Source organism: Peromyscus californicus, unplaced genomic scaffold (assembly GCF_007827085.1).
Source record: "Peromyscus californicus insignis strain IS unplaced genomic scaffold, ASM782708v3 Scaffold_24__1_contigs__length_46423439, whole genome shotgun sequence".
NCBI lineage: Eukaryota > Metazoa > Chordata > Mammalia > Rodentia > Cricetidae > Peromyscus > Peromyscus californicus.
In genome coordinates, this window is record NW_026294535.1 from 13034278 (window position 1) to 13056734 (window position 22457).

Genomic DNA, 22457 nt, shown 5'->3' on the forward strand with positions numbered 1-22457 from the left:
GAATATTGAGCCTGTATTAATGATATTTTATATTCATTTTTGGCAGTGCCCTTCAGGGTGTAAATTAAATAAAATTTAAACTCAACCCTCATTCACAGTAGGCACATCTCACATGCTCTATGACCTCGTGGGACTCATCTATTCTACTGGGCATCAGAGCTTTGGACAATAACTGGTTATATAATTAATCTTGTTATCTGAGTGACAGAAATATTCAAACATTATACTTTGAGTAGATGATCCTGAACCTGGATTTGGGGGACTATATAAATGCCAATTGGTAATCTGTATTTTAATGAGCTGGATCTAAAACATTCTGATATTTGGGGATTGCAGTGTGATTCCATTTACAAAACAATCCCATGATCGGAAACAATGAGGACTGGAGAAAGCCTTATCTCAGCAGCATACTGTCCAGAAAATAGTTCTGTAATCTGTAATCTGTGTCAAGAGGCTTCAGGGAAATTTATAGACTTCTGCTTCTTTGAGGGGAGCAGAAATTTGAAAAATCGAGCTACCTAAGTTAAGTGGTATCTTCGTGGATCTTTCATTTATTTCTTCTTTTATTACCTCCAAGGGTCATTTTTGGGAACGGAAAGGAATGTTGTTGTTTTCAACTCTAGGTATGTTTTGCATTTCTTATAATGTCTAATGCACACATGTGATCCAGTGCATTTGGCTATGCAATGCCCCAAATCTTGTGTGGGGTTTAGCATTTCTCTCCTCTTGTGAAAGACATTGCTTTTACTGGGAAGAAAATCAATGGCCTGTCAGAAATATTAACTGGGTGTGCATGAGCCACAGCTGATCTGCAAAGAAACCGTGAGAAATAACAGAGCCATAGAATACCCTTCAAAACGGACAGCGAGGCGGGAGCATTTTGAAATACTTACCCAGAAGTGGATCTCCAATCCCAGTGTCATGGGAGAATTGACATCTCATTTTGTGAAACCAGAAATGCTGAACCAAAAAACTTAAAAGTGCTTAGAAGTATCAGAAAAGACATAAAAGAAGCCTTCAGATGAAGGCTAAAATCAAAATCACGTCATCTTGACTGTTTTAAAGCCCTAATCAGATTTTTTTCCCCCCAAAGGAAAAACAGAAAACAAAAGTTGAGCATGTTGAACTATTCCTCCTGAAGTTTCTGTGCCTAGTGGATATTCATTAAACACCTCGGGAGAAGCATGGAAAAGTGGGGTAGACAGAGACGGGTCTCGCCCGTGCAGATTTACTGACCTGTAGGGTAGCCTGCTTCCTGTGGAAGCTCTCATCACCGTAGACCGACAGTTCTCCTGGTGGGAAAACTGAGGCTTGTAAAAGTGAAATAAGTCATCCATGCGCGGACACCTTTGAGAGCTTTGGAGTCACGTGACCTGCGATCCTCATACTTTTGTCATCCTTGCTGGACACCTTTGGTCGAATCTGCTCTGAGACCCCAGTGGTGGCTCAGTAAGATGGGACAATGATAGTGCCTCCCTCCCTCCCCGACTGTGGCCACTGGGAACATCTCGATGTGTGCATCCCATTGGTGTCAGCCCTCTAGGAGGGCACCAGGGAGCGGAGCTGCCAGGTATGAGAATCCAGGGTGCTGTGGTCATGACCAGCACCAAAGGTCCTAATACTGTTCAGATTTTATCGGTCTGGAAGGATTATCCTGCCGGGTGGTTATAAAGTTTATAACATCATTCTGCCAATGTTTCCTCACGCAATTGCACATCCTTCCTAAATATAATCTGACCTGGACATACTATAGTTTACATGGCTATTGTGTAATTTATATAAGCACCCCTAATTTCTCCATAAATAATAAATCTTAGAATCACCCCGACCTTTCAGAATGATAAAAACTAGTGGATGAACTTGGGTATAATTTTTTTTTTCTGTATTGTCTTATTCTGGGACAAATTCCCAGGAATGGAATTACTTGATAAAAGTGTACAGGGGAAAGAAATTTTCTGTGTGTGGGAGTCGTGGCGTGTGGTGGAAGGGAACTGGAGAGAGTCAGGAAGGGGGAAGTTTGCCTTCCTCATTTCTGCCCGTTTGTGGGCTCTGAAGTGATAGCAACAGCGTGGGCAGAGGTGAAGGGGCAGGCGCTGGCTAGGGTCCAGATCCAGGGGCTGTTGTTTTCTTCCTGGTTCCCTGACAGTTCTGAAGATGAGGTTCAGCACTGACATGAGCCCTCCTTCATAGAAGACTTGCCGGGGTTGTAGCATAAATCCCGGTGCTCTCACTGGAAGGAACAGAGGTGTCGCATGGAAACAGGCTTTGAGTTTGGGGTCACTTCCACAGACTCACTGTGCTCTTACTGTGTTCCGGGATTTATGTATACCATCTCATCTTCATCGGCAGCATGAGGAGGGAGGGTTGTCACCTCAGCTTACGGTGCTGGGACCAAAGCTTTATAGTTAGTTAGTGAGCAGCAACAGTGAGAATGGGATCCAGGCTGAGTGTCTCCAGTAGCCAATCCCGCCTCCTGGAAAGGTCAGTTTTACATACCAACGCCTGGGTGGTTAAGGAACAGATATTGACAGAATTCAGGGAAGACTGAGGTGGGCCAGGATGGAGGCAGACAAGGAGGGCTCCACAGGGCTCCTTCTGTCCCACCATCCTTATCTAGCAACAGGAGCTGGTAAAGCCCAGAGTGAGATCCCTGGCTGGCACTGTGTTCCTGGCACAACACTAGTGTGTCCTTCCGATCCAGTGTGGGGTTTATGAAAAAGGCTTCTCCTGGGTAGAGAACGTAGTCAACCAGCCATCCCCAGAGAGCTGCTGTCTCTGTGGCCGTGGGAAGTGGGAAGCCGGTGTCTCAGCCACAGCTACACATTTAACAGGATGGAACGTTCTGTGCCCGGTGCAAAGAAAAGCATTGTTCATCTGTTTTCATAACATGGCCGTGAACTTCTAGGAAAGCGCAGTCGGAGGTATAGCCAAGAGTCAGACGCCATAACCAGACAGCTGCGCGCTTTGCTTCTACAACGTCAGGGTCACGAGGTGAGAAATGGGTGTGCCCACCTTGTAAATAACCTGTGTGTATGTGATCTAAAACAAAAGTGCAGACCAAGGTCAGAGCCCCAAAGCAGGGAAGGCGCAGAGAGCTTAGAGAATTGTCTATTCAGCCTTGTAATGTAAAATCTTACTGAACAATTGGATTTGTAAGGTCCTGTGAATCAGTTCTAAGCTTAACATCCAAAGCAGGACTTAATTATCGATTATGTATATGACCAAAACCTTATAGGGTTATTGCTTTGTGCCAGGTCCTGTGCATGGCATTGGTGACCTGGGACCCTGCCTCTGGCTCTCAGATTGTTGATAGCTGGCCCAGGCTGTGACACAGCGTGCAGTGTGACCAGACAGAGATGCTCCTGGTTACGTTAATGAACACCACACACCACCTCTCCTCTGCCCTGAGGATCTACACCAGACCTGCTTCTCTGCTGTGGCGAGGGGGCAGGGCATGAAGAACTTTGTCTTCTGGATGGACAACAGCTCCAGAAAAGCATCCATATATCAAAGCCCCGCCCCCCATTGTACCCCTTCTTCCCCACATGTGGAATTTTTCCTGGGGCAGAGGAAGGTCACAATTGCATCCAACTTTTAGTTCAGCTCTTTATTGTAAGGTTACTATAGGTTCAGATACAGCTGTAAGGGATAATATTGGAATATCACTGGTACCCTTTTTCTACCTTGCCCTACAGTAGTATCTTGTAAAACTTTAGTATGAATAAAGTAGCATAGTAACATTAGTGTAATCCACTCTCTGTTCAGATTTTCCAAATTTTCCTTACAGTTTGACTCAACTTACAATGGGTTTATAGCCCCCTTATGGTAAGAAGAAAGTATTTTAAGTCAAAACTGTGTTTACAATCAAGTATCGCAGTGTATGGTGAAGTGCGGGCGTGATCTGACAGTGTGGCTTACGTGGCAGTGTGGCTTTCTGCCTCTGCCTAGCATAGCAAGAGAGTGTTGAACTGCTAACTGCCAGCTCAGGAAAAGATGAAAATTCAAAGCACACAGGGGCCATCGAGACGGCTCGGTGGATAAAGGTGCTTGCTGCCAAGCCTGACTGACAACCTGCATCTGACCCCCCAAATCCACATGATGGAAAGAGAGAACGGACTCCATCCGGCAAGTTATCCCCTGCCCTCCACACCCACAAATGTGGCATATGCTTCCCCCACACAAAAGGAATAAATGAATGTTTTTAAAAATTCAAGGCACCGTTTCTACTGAATGCACATTGCTTTTGTGTCTTTGTGAAGTGGAAAAATCGTCAGTGAAGCCATCATAGATTGGGACCATCTGCACATAGCACTGTGTGTGCAACTTAGTTCTGAGTTATTTCATTACCTGCATAACTCTACTCATCACCACTCTTAAGATTCAGAATGGGCCGGGCGGTGGTGCCGGGTGGCGGTGGCGCATGCCTTTAATCCCAGCACTTGGGAGGCAGAGGCAGGCGGATCTTTGTGAGTTCGAGGCCAGCCTGGTCTACAGAGTGAGATCGAGGAAAGGCACAAAGCTACACGGAGAAACCCTGTCTCGAAAAACCAAAAAAAAAAAAAAAAGATTCAGAATGGTTCCATCACTATGGGAGCCCTCATGTGGCCCTTCAGTAACCATACCCATCAGTCACCTACGACCATCCTTTGGGGACTCATCTAAGCTGTTGCGTAGAAGTAGTTTGCGCTCCTTTATTGTCTAGTGTGTTCCATCATATGGATGTTTATTCACCCGTTTGGACACCTGAGCTGCTTCTGGTTTATGTTGTTATCAATAAACCTGCCATGAGTATTTGTGGATCAGTTTCTGTATAAACATGTTTTCTTTTCTCTGGGATAAATGCCCAGGGATGTGATTGCTAGGTCAGATGGTTTTGCAGATTTTAGTTTTATCAAACCTACACTACTTGGGCTGGTGGTATAAACTTGTAATCCTACTAAGGATTTTGAGGCAAGGAGGCTCGAAAGTGGAGGATCGTAAGTTCAAGGTCAGCTTGGGCAACTTGATAACAACTTCTTTCAAAAATTTTTTTTTAGAAAGAGGGCTGGAGACACACCTCAGTGGTGGAGTAGTTCCTAGCACATGTGAGACCCTCTGTTCATCCCCCAGTACCACAAACAACAAAAGCAAGCAAGCAGAACATCTGGCAAACTGCTGTTTAGAGAGGTCAAGCCACTTTCCGTTCTTATCAGTGATGTGTGGATTACCTGGTTTCTTCACATCTGTGCCAGCATTCCCTATCTATAGTTCTTATTTTAGCCATCTGGTCAACCTATAGTGACATCTCCTTGTGGTTTTAATTTGCATTGCCCTTAGAGCTAATGATGTCGAACTTAATGTCACGTTCATTTTCCATTCTTGTAGCCTCTTCAGTGAAATGTCCTTCACATCTTTCACCTCTTCTGAGTTGGATCGTTAATTTTTTTATGGCTTTGTTTTGATAATTCTTTTTTAATTACCAGCTCTTCTTCTTCGAAACAACTTTATGGTTAGTGCCATCATTACTTGATGATATGAGCTGCCTTGTTTATCATATTCATTTGTATATGTAGCAAAAGGCACACTAAGCACTGAGTTTGGGGTTGCAAAAGAGGATTTATTTTTACACTTGTCTTTTATGTCTTTGTCTACCAGTTACACACACACACACACACACACACACACACACACACACACACACACACACAAACATGCTACTACTTTGGGGAATTCTTTATTTCCCAACATTTTTTAGATATTTATTATATCTATAGATGAGTGTTTTGCTCCATGTTTGTATATGTATCAGAAGGTGTCAGATCCCCTGAAACAGAAGGTTGTGAACCACAAGGTGGGTGCTGGGAACTGAACTCAGGTCCTCTAGAAAGAGCAATAAGTTCTCTTATCCACTGAGCCATCTCCAGCCCCTATTTAAAACAAACAAGCAAACAAACTTCATTTTGTTTTGTTTTCAGACAGGGTCTCACTATGTAGCCCTGGCTGTCCAGTAACTGACTATGTAAACCAGGCTGGACTCAAACTCACAGAAATCCTCCTGTTTCTGCCTCCCAAGTGCTGGGATTAAAGACATGCACCACCATACCCAGCTCTTTGGGGGAATTCTTCATTCTCATCCTTGTTAGATCCATGGTTCTGTTAATATTTTCTCCATCTTTTCATCTTCACAAGGCCGTTCACAAAGCAACAGTTTCAGACTCTGATGAGGTAAAATGCATTTTTGTCCTCATTAACATAGCCTCAGGTCTGCACGCAGGCAGAAGTTGGGGCAGAGCTCCAGAACCTATGAAGGCTGCCTGTAGAATCTCCTTTGATAATAATGACTCTTGGGAATCTGTAACACGAATCATTGTGTTTGCTTTAACAGGCACTGGGAATATTGGGAGGCGAGTCTCTAGCCTGCTGAGTCCATTTCAGTCTTCCCGCTTTGCTGTGTGTGTTTCCTTTTGTTATCTGCTATTCCTCTTGATGTTGCCAAGTGGAAGTTTTGGGCTTCTGTGCCAGATCATCGCTGATTGCAAACAAATGCCGGAAATTGTTTCTTTATAGTCATATGGAATATGCTATATCAGAAACTAACTGTAAGAGTGATCCTTTGCAGTTGGCAATAAACCAGGTAGTTAAAATTGGAGCTTCTTGCTTGTAATAGGCCAAGCAGGTTTGGGGCCCCAACCTAAACATTTTCAAATTTTCCTATCAGCTATATATGGGATCATAATGTATTTGCTTTGAGCTATTTGAATAAACTTTTAAATCTGAGTTATTCTTTCTTTTGCTCTCTCTATCTCTAAACCTTGAAGACGAACCCTGGTTTTAGTTTGATAAATCTCTTCCCCAAAGGGGATACTTTCTGTATACTTTAATTAAAGTGGGAGATGAAAAGGAGTAACATTTTCCTTCATAAGAGGCTTGCTTTTTCTCTAACAAATCAGACCTCAGGTACTGCAAGACTGAGACACCCTGAGAGGCAAGAATCATGAGAAGACCGTGTCTTTTCTTGATCCTACTTCTGTGTCCAGAACGTGACAACCTTGGCCCCGGTAGTGCTCTTCGGACTAGACAGGATGCCCCTTCATGATACCCTTCTCCTTTTCTATTCCAAAGATCAATAACAGTCTGTCACACGCGGCAAAGGTGCTCAACAAAATAATTAGAAATTCAGAACTTCAGTAACTACTTGGTATCTCAAAATTAATAACATTCTTTGTTCAGATAATTTTGTTTTCTCATCCTTCTGGGGATCTTTTTGCTTATTCCTTGGTTGTTTCTTAAAACCAGGCTGTCTATAAAATAAGTAGATACTGAAAAACTGTCGGATTCATCCATCCATCTGTCCTCCATCCATCCATCCATTCATCCACCCACCTACCCACTAAGCATGTCTTGAATACTGTGTTAAGAACTGTTAGGAATAGATACACTTATCTAGAAGAAGGCATAGTCCTTTCCATCTGGTAAACTAGAACTTGAGGAGGGGAATAGAAGTCAACTCCTGAAATATTTAAATAATATAAGTCACTGTAGCTTTCACAACTCAAATCAGTACAGGCAATAATTAAACCGTTCACGGGAGGCCACCTCGTAGGGGCCACCCACAAAAGCCCCAGCGATGGAGTGAGTGGCCTGAGACCACTCCATGTCCCTACCAGCGTTCTCTGTCTATGTGTCCTCCATCCACAGATCTTGCTTTCTCTCAAGCAGATGCCCTTTTCTCCTTCTTTCTGCCCACACTCAACACTGAAGGCTGTATTGTTCAGGATTCTTTAGGTTATATGAGTCAGGAACCTAAGCAAAAAGAGGAGCGCACTGCTCCGCAATTCCGGAAAGAAGGTCTAGGCATGGCTAGGGTGGTGGGAGCCACTGTCAAGATGGCCGCCAGCAGCCTCTTACCCACCTGTCTGGACAGACCACTTCTGGCTGGCCAGCTGGATGTGATGGCGGTGTTTACACCAGCTCCCGATAAGGTCTTGGGAGATTTGGCAGTTTGGATTTGGGTCTCTTGGAACCTAGCCACCATGTAAAGGAATCTAACCAGCCTCATGCAGAGAGGGGGTTGTTGGAAGAGACTGTAAGGCAGTAAAGCATTTAATTAAAATATATATATATGAATGTAAAAACTGGGATAGAGGTTTGGCCAGCCCTGGCTCTCCACCCCCCCCCACACCCCCACTCCCCCCCCACCCCCCACCCCCACACACACACCTGATAGAGCTGGAGCTACCTTGAACCCTCTAGTCTCAGCTATGCCACAGGGAACTGAGGAAAGCCACCTCCCCGGGAGGGCTGGCCAAACCTCACTTGTGAACCAGTGAAAGGCAGTTATCCTTGTGGGCCAATCCTTCCAGACCAGTTTGTCACCCAGCAGAAGGGGATGGGAAAGGCAGCCTCTGGTGCTCCCAAACAAGCCAGTGAGGAGCCTTCTTCCAGGTTCTGGCTCTCCCTGTCCAGGGAGGGGGCTCGTGTCTGTGAAGTAGAACGTTCATCATGGCAACAGCTTATACTTACCCGGTTTAGCAGTATCCACTGAAGGTGAGTTTCTCCCCGCCTCCCCAGGGCCAGCCAGTCTCATGGGTGACTCTGATTGGTTGTGGCTAAGTCATGTGACCCTATGGAGTCTGCCTCACCTAAACCATTTCTCTCCTTAGGTGCTGGTATTGCCTCCAAGGGAAGGGATGGACTATTTTCTCTTTGGGTCTTCTCCCCAGAGGAAAGCCAGATGGTGACGAATGCCACTTCTTTTCTTTCTTTCCTCTTTCTTTTTTTCCTGGGGAGCTTGCTATTGTGCTATCTAATTTATATATTTAAAAAGAAATATTTTGTATGAGTGCCCAGCAGAACAGCTCGTGGGCAACTGGCTTATGAAATAAACCTAAAGGATCTTAATAAATAAATAAATAAATAAATAAATAAACAAACAAACAAGTAAGTAAATAAATAAATAAGTAAATAAATAAATAAATATGTTCTGTCGACTGAGATGTGAGCCAGATAGTTTTGTTTTTGGTTTTCGCGACAGGGTTTCTCTGTGTAATTTTGGTGCCTGTCCTAGAACTCACTCTGTAGACCAGGCTGGCCTCGAACTCACAGAGATCCGCCTGGCTCTGCCTCCCGAGTGCTGGGATTAAAGGCGTGCGCCGCCGCCGCCGCCGCCGCCGCCGCCGCCGCCGCCGCCGCCACCACCACCCAGCTGAGCCATATAGTTTTGATTCATCTTTCTCAGTAAGAGTCAACATTTCCATCATGGACCTCTGAGGAACACCAACCTGGATATAGAAATCAAAATTAGATGCCTGCTAGAGCACAGACCAAGACCCCTCTGTGGCTTGTCACAGCATACTGACCTCTCTAAATATACACATACACACACATACACACAGGGACACACACATACACACACACAGACACACAGACACACACAGCCTACATACGTACTTCTATAGTTCTAAGTAGCTGAGGGGACAAGTCCAGTATCAGATGGCAGATGGAGATGAGGAGAAAAACCCACAGATGATCCGTTAGGTTTTTTAGAAGGATCTTTGAAAGATTAGGTTGGCATAATGACTTATAATAACTTGACAGTAATGGGCCATCAGTCAAGCTTTATTATTTGCAAAGTCTGACTAAGGCTTATTGGAGAAGGTACTAGTGACTTGAATTCCAAGCTTAGGGATAAAACTGTCACTTTTTTTTTTTTTTTTTGAGAGGGTCTTTCTGCATAGCTCTATCCTGGAACTCACTCTGTAGACCAGCCTGGCCTCAAACTCACAGAGATCCACCTGCCTCTGCCTCCTGAGTGCTGGGATTAAAGGTGTGCATCACAATGCCTGGCTACTGCCCTTAAATTTTTAATATTGAAAGTGTGTGTGTGTGTGTGTGTGTGTGTGTGTGTGTGTGTGTGTGAGAGAGAGAGAATAGAGATAGTCACTTGTTGGAGAGACCAGAGTGTTATACCACCTCTTCATCTCCCCATCAGGAACTACCCTGAAAGTTAGGTTTACATTGTTGGTGTGTTTCTCAATAATTTTCATGGAATAACTTTGTTTTCTTAGAGAAATAAGTTGTTTGTTTCCCTATACTTTAATTTTTAGTATTTTTAGTCTCTGTACATTGAACACAGAATGCTTGCAGGATTCTGTGCCTTGCTTTTTTGTTTCCCAGGATTGTTTGTGAAATTCACCCAAATTGTTTTGTTGTTTTTTAAGCAGGGGTTCAGTCTGTGATTCATGTTCTCGCTTTACTATTTCTTTTCATAGACGGAGCATGTTTTTAATGCTGTTAAATATTTACGGTTTATGCTTTTAGAAACCTGCTTTTTATGACTTGAGATAAAAATGATCTCCAATTGTCTTTTGAGAGATTGAAGTTTTTTCCTTTGTCTTTAAAAAATAATTTTACATTTATTTATTTATGTGTGTGTGTGTGTGTGTGTGTTTCTTGCTGTGAAGAGACACCATGACTACAGCAACTCTTTTTTTTTTTTAAAAGGTTTTTCGAGACAGGGTTTCTTTGTGTAGTTTTGGAGCCTGTCCTGGAACTCACTCTGTAGACCAGTCTGGCCTCAAACTCACAGAGATCCGCCTGCCTCTGCCTCCCGAGTACTGGGATTAAAGGCGTGTGCCACCAAGTCTGCTGTGTGGCAACTCTTATAAAGGAAAACATTTAATGGAGGCAGGCTTTCAGGTTCAGAGGTTTAGTCCTTTATCTTCATGCAGGCAGACATGGTGCTGGAGAAGGAGCTGAGAGTTCTGCATCTTGACCTGCAGGCAGCAACTGCGTTCTACACTGGGAATAGTTGACCATGTAAGACCTCAAAGCCCACCTCCACAGTGACACACTTCCTCCAGCATCGCCACACCTACTCCAACAAGGCCACACCTCCTAATAGTGCCACTCCCTATGGGCCAAGCATTCAAACACAGGAGTCTATGGGGGCCATACCCATTCAAACCACCGCAGCGTGATGGACACACAGTTGCCAAGGGGCACGTGTGAGGGCCAGAGGACAGCTTTTGAGAAATGGTTTCTCTCCGTCCACCATGTGGGTTCCAGGCATTGAATTCTGACCATCGGGCTTGTTGATAAGTTTTTACTTTCCAAGCCTCATGTTTTTGTTTTGATTTGGTTTTTGTTGCTGTTGCTGTTTTTTTTTTTCCATCTTGCCTAGCACTGATTTTTGTGTATGTTGTGAGGGGGGCTCTGTCTTTTCCTCTTTTGTGAAAGGCAAATCATGCCACACAATGTCTTCAAGAATTTCCAAATCTTTTGTCTTCATCCGGGTGAAACTCCAAGTTCTGAAAGTGGCCCGGAAGCCCCTGGAGGATCTCATCCTCTCAGACAGCCCCCTCCCACCTCATCTCCGATGCGCTCCAGAGGGAACGTGGTCCTCCTTGCTCTTCCTTGAACCCCCCCCCCCTCAGATGTGCCTGCTGGAAGACTCTTGACTGGTTTGTTGTCTATGTCAATTTCTAAATTCCTACATATCTTAGTCAGTGTTCCATCGCTGTGAAGAGACACACTGACCATGGCTTATAAAACTCCTAAAAGATTTAATTGGTACTTGCTTACAGTTTCAGAGTTTCAGTCCATTGTCATCATGGTGGGAAGCATGGCGGCATGCAGGCAGACATGGTGCTGAGGATGTACCTGAGAGTTCTATGTCCAGATCCACAGGCAACAGGGAGAGAGAGACACCGGGCTTGGAATGGACTTTTGAAACCTCAAAGCCCACCCCCAGTGATGCACTTCCTCTAACAAGACCACACCCCCTAATTATTTCAAATAGCACCATGCCCTGGTGGCCAAGCCTTCAAATCTATGAGCCTATGGGCCATTCTCATTCAAACCACCATACTGTGTTACTGTCTCCCTCATTGCCCAAGTCTCTGCTCAAATACTGGCCTATCACAGAATCTTCTCTGGACATCGTAACTAAAAATCACACACACACACACACACACACACACACACACACACACACACACAAAATCTCTATTTTACGCTTGGAAGAATTTACCTGAAAATCTCTCTGGGCCTGGTGTAGGGGTGTGAGTGAGTGTATGTGAATGTGCGTGTAAGTTTTTTTTTTTTTAATGTCTTTAGGTTTTCTGATTCTTCTTAAGTTTTAATAATTTACTCCTACTTTTTGCATAGTTAATATGTGACCGCGGAACACACATATAAGATGCATACATAATAAAAAAATGAACAAACAAAAAGTCACCTGTCTTCTAGCTACCCAGGCCTCTGCTGACTTCGGTTGCTTGTTCAATTATTTCTGCAGTTCTTGTCAGAAATAAGCCGTGTGTGTGTGTGTGTGTGTGTGTGTGTGTGTGTGTGTGTGTGTGTGTGTGTATACCTTTATTCACAGATACATACTGCATTTTTTATGAATGGTAGAACACCATATATTATTCTGCACCTGGCTTTTTTCCCACTTAACTATATAATGGGGTCATCACGTGAGTTAGACTTGCCAATGACTCTGCCGGGTGGCCATGCCTTGCTCTCTTTGTGAATGACACGTAGGTCATCCCCAGTCTTTGTAAGGGCCTCTGAGCCTGTCCCTTACCTATCTACCGTTCATCAGTGCTTTCCCAGGGCAACCAGACCTCTTAGACTTCCATCCTGCTCCTGGTTCAGGAACCCCAGCAGCTTGGCAAACACCCACAGAACAAAGCTGAACTCCTTCACGTTGAAAGTACAGTCCTACACAGTCTCCATTCTTCTGCCTCGTACCTCTGAGCCTGAAGACGCCCGCCCCCTAAGCCGATGCCTTGAGGTTTTTTTTTTTTTTTCCAAAGGAGCATTCCTGTTTTCTCTGGGCCACCCAGGGGATAAACACCTCCTCCCCTCCCTGGAGGCAGGTCACAGTGCACTCTGGGCCTGTGGCGGATCAGCGATTTAAACCCGCCAACCTAGTCTCAGTGTGCCGTCCAGCATAACCAGATCTTGTGCGGTGAATCTGGGGTTAGGCAACTGATAGCGAATCCATTACCAATCAGTACTTTCTCTATTGGATTCCAAATTCCACTGGGACCAGAGAACGCTGAAGTGAAAAGACATGTCCGGACATCAAGGTAGTTTGCGACCCAGTGAGTCACACAACCACAATTAAGCTACACAACACAGTGGAAGTGTGGCCCCGTGGAATCCTAGGTGGGAAGACGCCCCTCCTTCCTGCAATCCTTAGCCCACCGTCCAGGTCCAGGGCGGCTGCCCAGCAAGCGTGCCTGTTGCATGAAGAGCGTACTAAAAGGAAGCCCTGAAGGCAGCCGTCAACCTCCTGTCCTCAAAGCCATCTTTTATCACACTCAAATGGGTCCCCAACCTGTGCCGCCGCCGCCGCCGACGTCGCTACTCTGAGCAGGGGTGGGCGGCGTGGGAGCGCGTGGGCCCGGGCGGCTGAGCCGGGCACCTGGAGCGGGTCTGGGCGCCGCGCGGGGCGCAGGGGCGGGGAGCGGGGAAGGGGCGGAGACTGTCGGCCGCCTCCCCCCAGCGGCGGCGGCGGCGGCGGTGGCGGCGGCGGCGCAGGGCCGCGGGGTGTCGGCAAGCAGCTGCAGCCGCCCGCGCCACCCCGTCGGCCGCGGCTCCCGGGCGAGCGAGGGTGAGCCGAGCACGGCGGGCAGCTGCCACCCGGCGCCGCCGTACGGAGCGGAGTGGAGCGGCGGCCCCCACCCCCGGAGAACGCAAAGTTGCCCCGTCTAAAGCGCAGACATGCCGGGCAGCGACACGGCGCTCACCGTGGACCGGACCTACTCGGATCCCGGCCGGCACCACCGCTGCAAGAGCCGGGTGAGGGCGCGCACGGGGCGGGCGCGCGGGGGGGGGGGGGGGGTGCGAGCCGGTGGGGAGGGGGCGCGGGTCGAGCCGGAGACGCCGAGCCGTGGAGCCCCATCGCCGGGCTTCTCCCGGCCGGGAAGGTCGAAAGAAACCTGCGGCCCCGGGGACCTGGGGGGCCACCGCTGGAATGGGCGGTTAGCCAGCCTACACTGCCACCCCGGCTCCGCGACGGCGTCTCCCCGCCAGGGAGCGCACGCTGCCGGCACCCGGGACTCCCAGGGTCTGGCTTGGGGCACCGCCACCTGCGGGGCTCGGCGTGGCTGCTGCATCCCCAGCCTAGCAGCCGAGTCCCCTGCCCCGTGCGCCCCAGACGCGCTGCCAAAAAATCAAATCAAATCAAATCAAAAGTCCGTTTCGGCTGCGCGGACGCTCCGGAGTTGGGAGCCGTGCAGAGCGGGCGCCTTCGCCGCGGTTTGCAGCGTAATTTGCTGTTGCTGATTTTGGCTGTGAGCGAAAATAGCTCTTTTGAGCAAGCTGTGGAGACCGGCCCTGGAGGGCTTCAGTATCAAGACGGAGGCCGCAGCCCCAGCCCTGGGCCCTCCTGGGGAACACCTTCCCTCCTGGGCAGCTCAAGTGTCCAGGCGAGAGGGGGCTCCCAAATCCCTTCTCCAGAACCTTGGCTGATTCAAGTGCCATTTGAAACGGCATCTCCTCCACTCTGGCAGGGGATACCTGGAGTTGTTGTCTGAGCTTCCCAACTTCTGACTTGTCCAAGGAACTGGGCATTTCGGTGTCAGCTGCCCTGTATAAAGTGGGTCGAGGTAGAACAGGCGTAGTTTCTACCCCATCCCCTCCAAGTTCTATTGACCAGCCAGATCCATAAGTGACAGGCGTGTGCCAGGGTCCCTCATACGGAATGGGGGTGTGCAGTCATAATTTGAAAGCGTTATCGATTGCCCCAGAAGTGGCATGCTAGCCTTTCTCTCTTCACTTTAGCGCCTTTTAATCAATCTAAGAAAATGATTTTCTCTTTTTCCACAAATGTAATGTGTTTGGTGGAATCGCTCCTGCATCGACCGACTCTTGCCGAGTTTCTTTAAAAGTTTCATAACAAATGCACTAGGCAAGTATTCCAAAAACTCCATTTGGAGAGAAAAAAAAATAATTCGGGTTTTGGTGACCTGCAGCCAGAAGTGTGTTTGGGAGGGTGACGGCTCATGAACACAGCCCACTGAAGGGAACGGCCTTTTTCTAGAGCTTTTGTCATGGGGGTGGGGATGGGTAAAGTTAATATTGCGGTTGGCAGGAGAACTTGCAACCTTAAAATAATTTGAGAGCCTGGATCGTCACAACTCAGCGATCTCCATAAGCAGCAGAGTTAGCAATGTTTCAGGGAGGGTGGTGAGCTTCTTAACAAAACTCCTGGGGTGAGCTCTCCAAGATTCAAGCTTTGCTGCCAGTCGGATGGGAACACGGGTGCTCACATACTTGGGTGGGAAGTGGAAAGGAGCTGAACTGCAGACTGGAGTGTCTTTTCCTCACCACTCAATTCTCAGGAACTGTCTGAGAAACCTCTCGTGTGAAGGGGAATTGCTTATGTTCTTTTAAATGGTGCTTAGGATTGTACTTGTTACATTATCAGCGAGATGCCGGATTTGTGAAACTGAGTGCGATGCTGTGTGTGCTGATTGTTCTACAGTACTAGCCCATTGAGCAGATGAAATCTGGTGAGGGCTAGAAAATAATCAGAGGGAAGAGGGCCAGAGTTGAGCAGGCCCAGATCACACACAGTTCAACACCCGTCCTAGAGATCCCAGTTTAGCCTTCTAGACTGTTTGCTTTTGGGTTTTGTTTGTTGTTGTGGCTGTTGTTCAGGGGTTGTTTTCAAAACAAGGTCTCACTGTGTAGCCCAGGCTGGCCATGAATCCGTGATCCTCCGGTCTAGCTTCTGAGTGCTGGAATTACAGGCACGCACTGCCCGGCCTGGTGTTTTTGTTTTCCTGTAGTGATATCAAGGTATCCGGAGAACTAATATAAGAACTTTTCTCTAGAGGGGCTGGTGTAATTTTGCATCCCTCCTCAAGGCCGCACTAAGCCTGCTCTAATGAAGGCACAGCCAAAGCAATTTTGCTGTTGCAGAGAGTACCATCCCACCAGGTGATCTAGCTGCTCCTCTGCGGAACTCAGTTGGACGTAGCTATAAAAAAAAGCATCTTCCCCTTAACACCCAGAGAAGTATGCTGTGCAAAAAGACAACACCAAATGGCACCAGGGCTTAATTTCTCCATGTTCCTCTCTCTCTCTCCTTGGAAATAAACTAGGATTTAAAAAGAATCCCTGTAGCCCGTCTTCTCTGGCAAACTAGCTTTCTTTTAAAATGTGATAATTACTGGGGTGGATGTGTGGAGGTGACTAACCCTTCAGGAATCTGTAGTTTCCTCCCATGAACACCTTGTTGATTAACAAATGGGTCATTTAAAAGATTCAAAATCTTTTACCCATCGAGGGTAAAAGAACGTACACACACGGGTACTGGGCTTGCTTAAGCCTTTGAGACTAAACGGTTGTGAGACGGAGGACCACTCTAATGCTACAGAGGTCTGTTTTTACGGCCAGGTAGACTAAATCTACATAACCCTCCCCCTTCCAAATATGTGACGTCTCTGGTTGTCGCTAAGCTAAAACGTCAGAGTCATTCACATTTTTAAACTTCTTTTTTTGTAAAACTCAAAAACTGATGCTTATTAACTTGACAGACGTAACCAACACCTTTCCACTTTGAAAGAAAGAGCATGCGTAATTAGAGCCTGCATTTTTATTCCGTGTGTGTGTGTGTGTGTGTGTGTGTGTGTGTGTGTGTGTGTGTCCGTGTCCTAGATAGTCCAAGCCTATATTATTAACATTATAGGCTTTCTGCCTTCCGCACCTGAACTGGTTTTCGGCGATCCTGCGTGAGTCCAGGTTTTGTTTCGTTTCGTTAGTTGCTTCTCACTTTCAGTGTTCCCCAATGCCACCTCTTCAGCCACTTGGCTGCCGCGGTGAACTGCTGGGGCAGACATAGCTCCCACCTGGGTGATGACCAGGACAAGGCCCTAGACAGCTTTCAGAGGCTCCAGTCCCCACTGTATGCAACAGGTCAGTCAGTCCGTTCTTCACCCAGTGAATATGACTCTTAAATAAGAATTTCCTTGTGTGTTTGTGTTTGTGGTTCTTTTTGTTTGTTTTTGGCTTTTGGTTTTTTCGAGACAGGGTTTCTCTGTGTAGCTTTGCGCCTTTCCTGGAACTCACTCTGTAGCCCAGGCTGGCCTCGAACTCACAGAGATCCGCCTGGCTCTGCCTCCCGAGTGCTGGGATTAAAGGCGTGCGCCACCACCGCCCGGCCCATGTGTTTTTTGTTTTTTGTTTTTAAATGAAGAGTTATATGATCCAAATGTTACTGTTTTCCTCTATATGTAAAAGGAGTTTTTTGTTTTTTTTTTCCTTGCCATTGTAATGCCACTTGGCATTACTCCGTTACTGTCCCCTATGACACCGCCAGCCAGTGGGCTTTCTTTGTCTTCTCGGCCGTTGCCGGTTAGCCACTTAGGACCTCCAAGGAAGGGCCAGATTGTTTTTCCTACAGACTGACCTTCATTACGCTTACCCCCACTCTAGTGTGGACAGCTACTCTGGGACTTGGACCCTGTAATCATTCTGCGCCCTGTAGTTTCTTCTTCTGCCACAGTAGGGATCTTCTAAGGCATGGATGCAATCCTGCCTATAAAATGCGAGGCGCATAATAAGAACCCAGTAGGTGGTAAACTTACTTTGCTTATTTGTGTACTTATGCACTGTTAGCAGGAGGGTCCATAAGCTTGGAAATGGAAAGACTCCTAATTTTGTGACAAACCCCCACTGAGCATCTTTTGTGCCCACCAGCTGTGGTCCCGGGCATCAGGAAGAATGTGATATAAGTTCACAGTCTGGGCTCGCTGGTAGCTTGCTTGCTGCCCGGTGAGTGTATCTTCCTTATACCGTGGCCCGCAGCGGTATAGCCTTCTCTTTCACAGATGGAATTGGTCCTAATAAATACAAAGGTATCCGACATCTAAAGTAAAACCTGTGTGGGGCCTGAAGGCCACCTGTCATGCATTTTGAAGTGCTCTGCGATTGGAAACATTCCCAGTGGGTGATGAGTAATGGCCAGAGGCTGCCAGGGTGTCGTGGCCCTCCCACAGTGGAGCTGGCTGGCTGAGCGGTGAGTAGATTGCTTGCGCGTTCCTGGGCAGGAAGTAGGACAGATAGAAGCAGACTTTTGTAGGTGCGACTGACCTACGGAGGCGACAGACTGAGTAGTTTACGAGGACTGTTTTCATCAGTGAGTTCTTTCATTCTCCAGTTCAGCAAAGAGACTGAGGGATGGTGAGTGTCTCAAGTCAGGATGTGTTTACATTAGGAAGGGCAGGTTGATGGCACCTATGGTTTTTTTGTTTTTGTTTTTGTTTTTGTTTTTTTTGAGCTATGCTTTCCCGCAGGCTCACTGGCTCGCCCTTAGAGAAGAAAGACTTGCCAGCCTCCAGCAGCAGCTCACACATGCCTGTCACATCCGCCGCACAGCACCATGACAGCTGCTGCTACCAAGTTGGATCTCGGGAATATGTTTTCCTTTAGACACTTCCTGAATTCCCAGAGCCAAAACCCAGAGTCCCAGATGAAAATTACCCACATCTCCGGGAGAAGCTGCAGTGTTTTTAGCCTCGCTGTTTCTTAATTGTGTTTTTGTGTTTTCAGTGGAGGGGGTAGTGAGAGAGAAGGAAGAGAGAGGTATGAATCACTGTACCGTGCGTGAATCAGAATTAGGACTGTTCATTCCCTCTCCAAGGAACATCAGGATACATGCTGCGGGCATCATCCAGCCACTGCGTGGATGTGGAAGGGGTTCGAGGTGAAGGGAAACAGTGGACTTGTTGAGCGTTTTTCTTCAAGGAGGAAAAAACATGCGTGAAAAGAACGTAGTCACAACAATAGCTAGTGTCTGCCGATGGCTTCATAGGCACCAAAATTGGTCAGTGCTTCAGTTTCAAGCTCTCGCTAATCCTCTAACTGGAGGAGCTTGGTCTTAAGTACTTTCCTGGTGGCTCCTGGGGTGAGTGCAGGAGAGCAGCTTGGTAAACCCAATAAATGTGTTAAGCAGCTCAGTCTTGATGGACCGTTTGGCGGCTTTGGGACAGATGTGTATGGCACCTCCTCACTTGTGTGTTCCAGATTTTTATGACATGCTCCTTTCTAGTCTAGTCTTTTGTACCGAGTCCTATATTCCAAGTAAACTTTTTTGTTTTGTTTTGTTTTGGGCTGTCCTGGAACTCACTCTGTAGCCCAGGCTGGCCTCGGACTCACGGAGATCCGCCTGGCTCTGCCTCTTAAGTGCTGGGATTAAAGGTGTGCGCCACCACTGCCCAGCTCCAAGTAAACTTTTGAATGAATGATGTGGAATGAAAATTCGTGAACTTCTTATGATGCCGAGGCTAAGAATTTTGTTTAGGAGTTTGGAGACGTTTTAAAGGGCATTAAGTAAGATCATGGTTTAAGATCATGAGAGCGGGTCTGGAGAGATGGCTCAGAGGTTAAGAGCACTGGCTGCTCTTTCGGGGACTCTGGTCTGAGTCTCAGTACCCTCGTGGCAGCTCACAACCACCTGGAACTCTGGTTCCAGGGGACTTGACGCTCTCTTCTGGCTTCCAAGGACACTGCACACATGTGGTGGCACAAACATGCATGCAGGCAAAACACCCATACCGAATAAATAAATACACACACACACACACACACACACACACACACACACACACACACACACATTTTAATTAGGGAACTGCATTTTAGCCTGATACCTGGTCTTCAGAGGGTGGCCACTGATGTGCATGGTAAAAAGTGGTTGTTCCTGTGAGCATGGAGTTCAGAAGGTGCCTGCAAATCTGTGGTTCCTGACTGGGGTGTAGGGTCACCCCTGTATGGTCACCCCTGTTCTTCGTGCTGTACATGTGGTTGCCAGGCAATCTTCTGGGAAGTCCCTCGGAACGAGTCACCGCCTCTTGTGTTTCCCTCACCACACTTTGGAGAAGTATACCAGAGTGGTTCCCGCTGCTGGTTCTGGGGTCTCCACCTTGGTGGAACCTCCACAGTGTACCCGTGGGCGTGTTCTCCAAGTTACCGTTTTACGGAAGCCGCTGGGGTACTTCCCTCGGAGAAATGTTGCGTAAATGAGATGCTCCAGCAGGAACCAGTAGCATCCGGTCCAGTAACTGCTAGGTGATCAGTGCGTGCTAGGGTGGAGAGGGCTGGCCTCGAAACAGCCAGCAGCCGACCTCTGCTTTGGGAACTGCCTCTGTATACTTGTGGAGGCCGCAGGTGGGATTTCCAGCACTTTGCACACTCTGCAGAGGCCGGACCTCTGCTTTGGGAACCGCCTCTGTGTGGAGGCCGCAGGTGGGATTTCCAGCACTTTGCACACTCTGCAGAGGCCGGATCTTTTCCATGATGGCTTCTGGAAATGCATTGCATTTGGGGTTGGTCCTCTCATGCCTCAGCTCTAAGGGTGTGTGAGGAGCTTGATGAAGGGCAATTTAGATTAGCTGGGAAAACAGTGGCCCAGTGACCACACTGGGACCTTTATGGGGTCCTTTACTTTGCTGGACTGGTAGCCCGTACGTCATATATGGTGCAAGGTTGGGAGTTTAGATTCCAAGGTTCACCATGTTAGAGCTTGAAGAGAATCCATATAAATTATATATGTGTGTAATGTACGTATGTGTGTGTATGTGTGTGTGTGTGTGTGTGTGTGTGTGTGTGTGTGTGTGTGAGTGTATACACAATTTTGTGCTGGGGATTGAACTTAGGGCCTTGTGTATGCTAAACACCTGCTCTGCCATTGACCCACACAACCCAGGACCCTGGAAGGGAATTTAGACATTAACTCCAGACCATTCCATTCTCAGAAGTAGAAAAGTGTGTCGCTCAAACTATAACCAGTAAAATTATGTAACTAATACAGACTGGGACTCACCATTTCCCATCTGATTTCTTAATGGGGAATCCCTTAACAAATAATTGCTTTAAAATGTATATGTATATTTAAAACAAATATATTTCAAATAAATATTTTAAATCTATCTATCTATCTATCTATCTATCTATCTATATATATATATATATATATATATATATATAATATGTTTTTCGAGACAAGGTTTCTCTGTGTAGCTTTTGAGTCTGTCCTGGAACTCGCTCTCTAGACCAGGCTGGCCTCAAACTCATGGAGAGCTGATCCACTTGCCTCTGCCTCGCGAGTGCTGGGATTAAAGGCGTACACCACCACCGCCCAGCTCAAGTTATAGATTTTAAAATATACACTGTGTATACAGCTGGGGCTTGAACTCGGGCCCTACCAAGTTAATTGCTAAATTCTATAGGGAGATTATCTTAACTAAACCAGGGAGAATGCACATAAAATTATTTCCAGTGGAGGAACTTGGGAGGGGGCTCACTGGGTAAGAACAATTGCTGTGAAAATGAGAGGACTTGAGTTTAGTTCATGTTAATAACCTGTGTAGACTCCGCGTGGCCTAGAAGCCTATAGCTCTGGAGTTATGGGTCAGAGACAGGCAGATCCTGGGAGCACACTTGCCTGCCCGTCTAGCTGCGAGGAAACAGCAAGCTTCACATTCAGTGAGAGACCTTGTCTTAGAAAGATAAAAGTGGAGGGCTGGTGGCCTGGCTCAGTGGGCCACGGTGCTTGCTGCCAAGCCTGATGACCTGGGTTCGATCCCTGACACCCACATAAGTGAAAGGGGAGAACCAGTGCCCACAAGGTGCCTTTTGATCTTCATGTATTGCTGTGGCACACACGTGCCCTCCCCCAAATGAATATAAATAAATGTAATTCTAAAATCAAAGAAAAACCTAAGGCGGGGGACACCTGAGGTCTTTCTCTGTGTGTAAACGCACCCCCACACACCACACCCCACAACCCCACACTCCACAACCCATACCCACACCCCCACACCCCACAACCACACACCCACACCCCACATCCCCACACCCTACACCCCCACCCCCCACAACCCCCCCACTCCCACACCCCCACACCCCAGACCCCACATTCCACACCCCACAACCACATCCTCACACACCCACACCCCACACCCCCACACCCCCACAATCCCACACTCCACACCCCACACCCCACAACCACACACCCACACCCATACATGAGCATAGACCCCACCACAAACACAGTTCTCTTCAGTGAAGAATTAGTTGAATGGACTTAAAACCGCGGGACTCTTCTAGGTGATAATAAGTGTTGGAGTGAGTGAGTGTTAGTCAGTAACCTGCTGAGTTTGTTTGCAGTTTTGTGGGGGAGGCAGAAGCAACAGCTAATGCATAGAGAGCCACGTGGCTGCACTGGATTCTCGCCACTTAAAAACCCTCTTTCTTGAGGCCCCTTTCAAGGATCGTTGCGTTTTCAATATAAAGTTTTGTGAAATGAGCTCATCCTCATCGTGGCCTTCTGCCAGCTGGGACAGGAAGTGGGGAATGATGCACAGATGCATAAGCCAGCTGGGACAGGAAGTAGGGAACGATGCACAGATGCACAAGCCGTTTTAGTGCACCGTGCATTCTGCAGGCATGCCGCCGGAGAT

General features: G+C 47.2%; 1 protein-coding gene and 1 non-coding gene across 3 annotated transcripts in view; one reads left to right on the forward strand and one right to left on the reverse strand.

The window, feature by feature from the left end:
• Tmcc3 (transmembrane and coiled-coil domain family 3) overlaps positions 1-22457 on the forward strand; it is a 156581-nt gene that overhangs the window by 71638 nt on the left and 62486 nt on the right. Inside the window, exon 1 of one of the 2 annotated variants that reach the window (XM_052753161.1) lies at positions 13524-13788. The exons of the other annotated variant lie outside the window; for it this stretch is intronic. Within the exon in view, the coding sequence (XP_052609121.1) occupies positions 13711-13788 (78 nt within the window). The 5' untranslated portion in view covers positions 13524-13710. Of the gene's footprint in view, positions 1-13523; positions 13789-22457 lie in introns of those variants that run through there. 2 annotated transcript variants of the gene reach the window in all.
• LOC128120145 (small nucleolar RNA SNORA40) lies at positions 5532-5659 on the reverse strand. Its single transcript, XR_008221790.1, has one exon. It is a non-coding gene; the product is annotated as a small nucleolar RNA SNORA40 (small nucleolar RNA).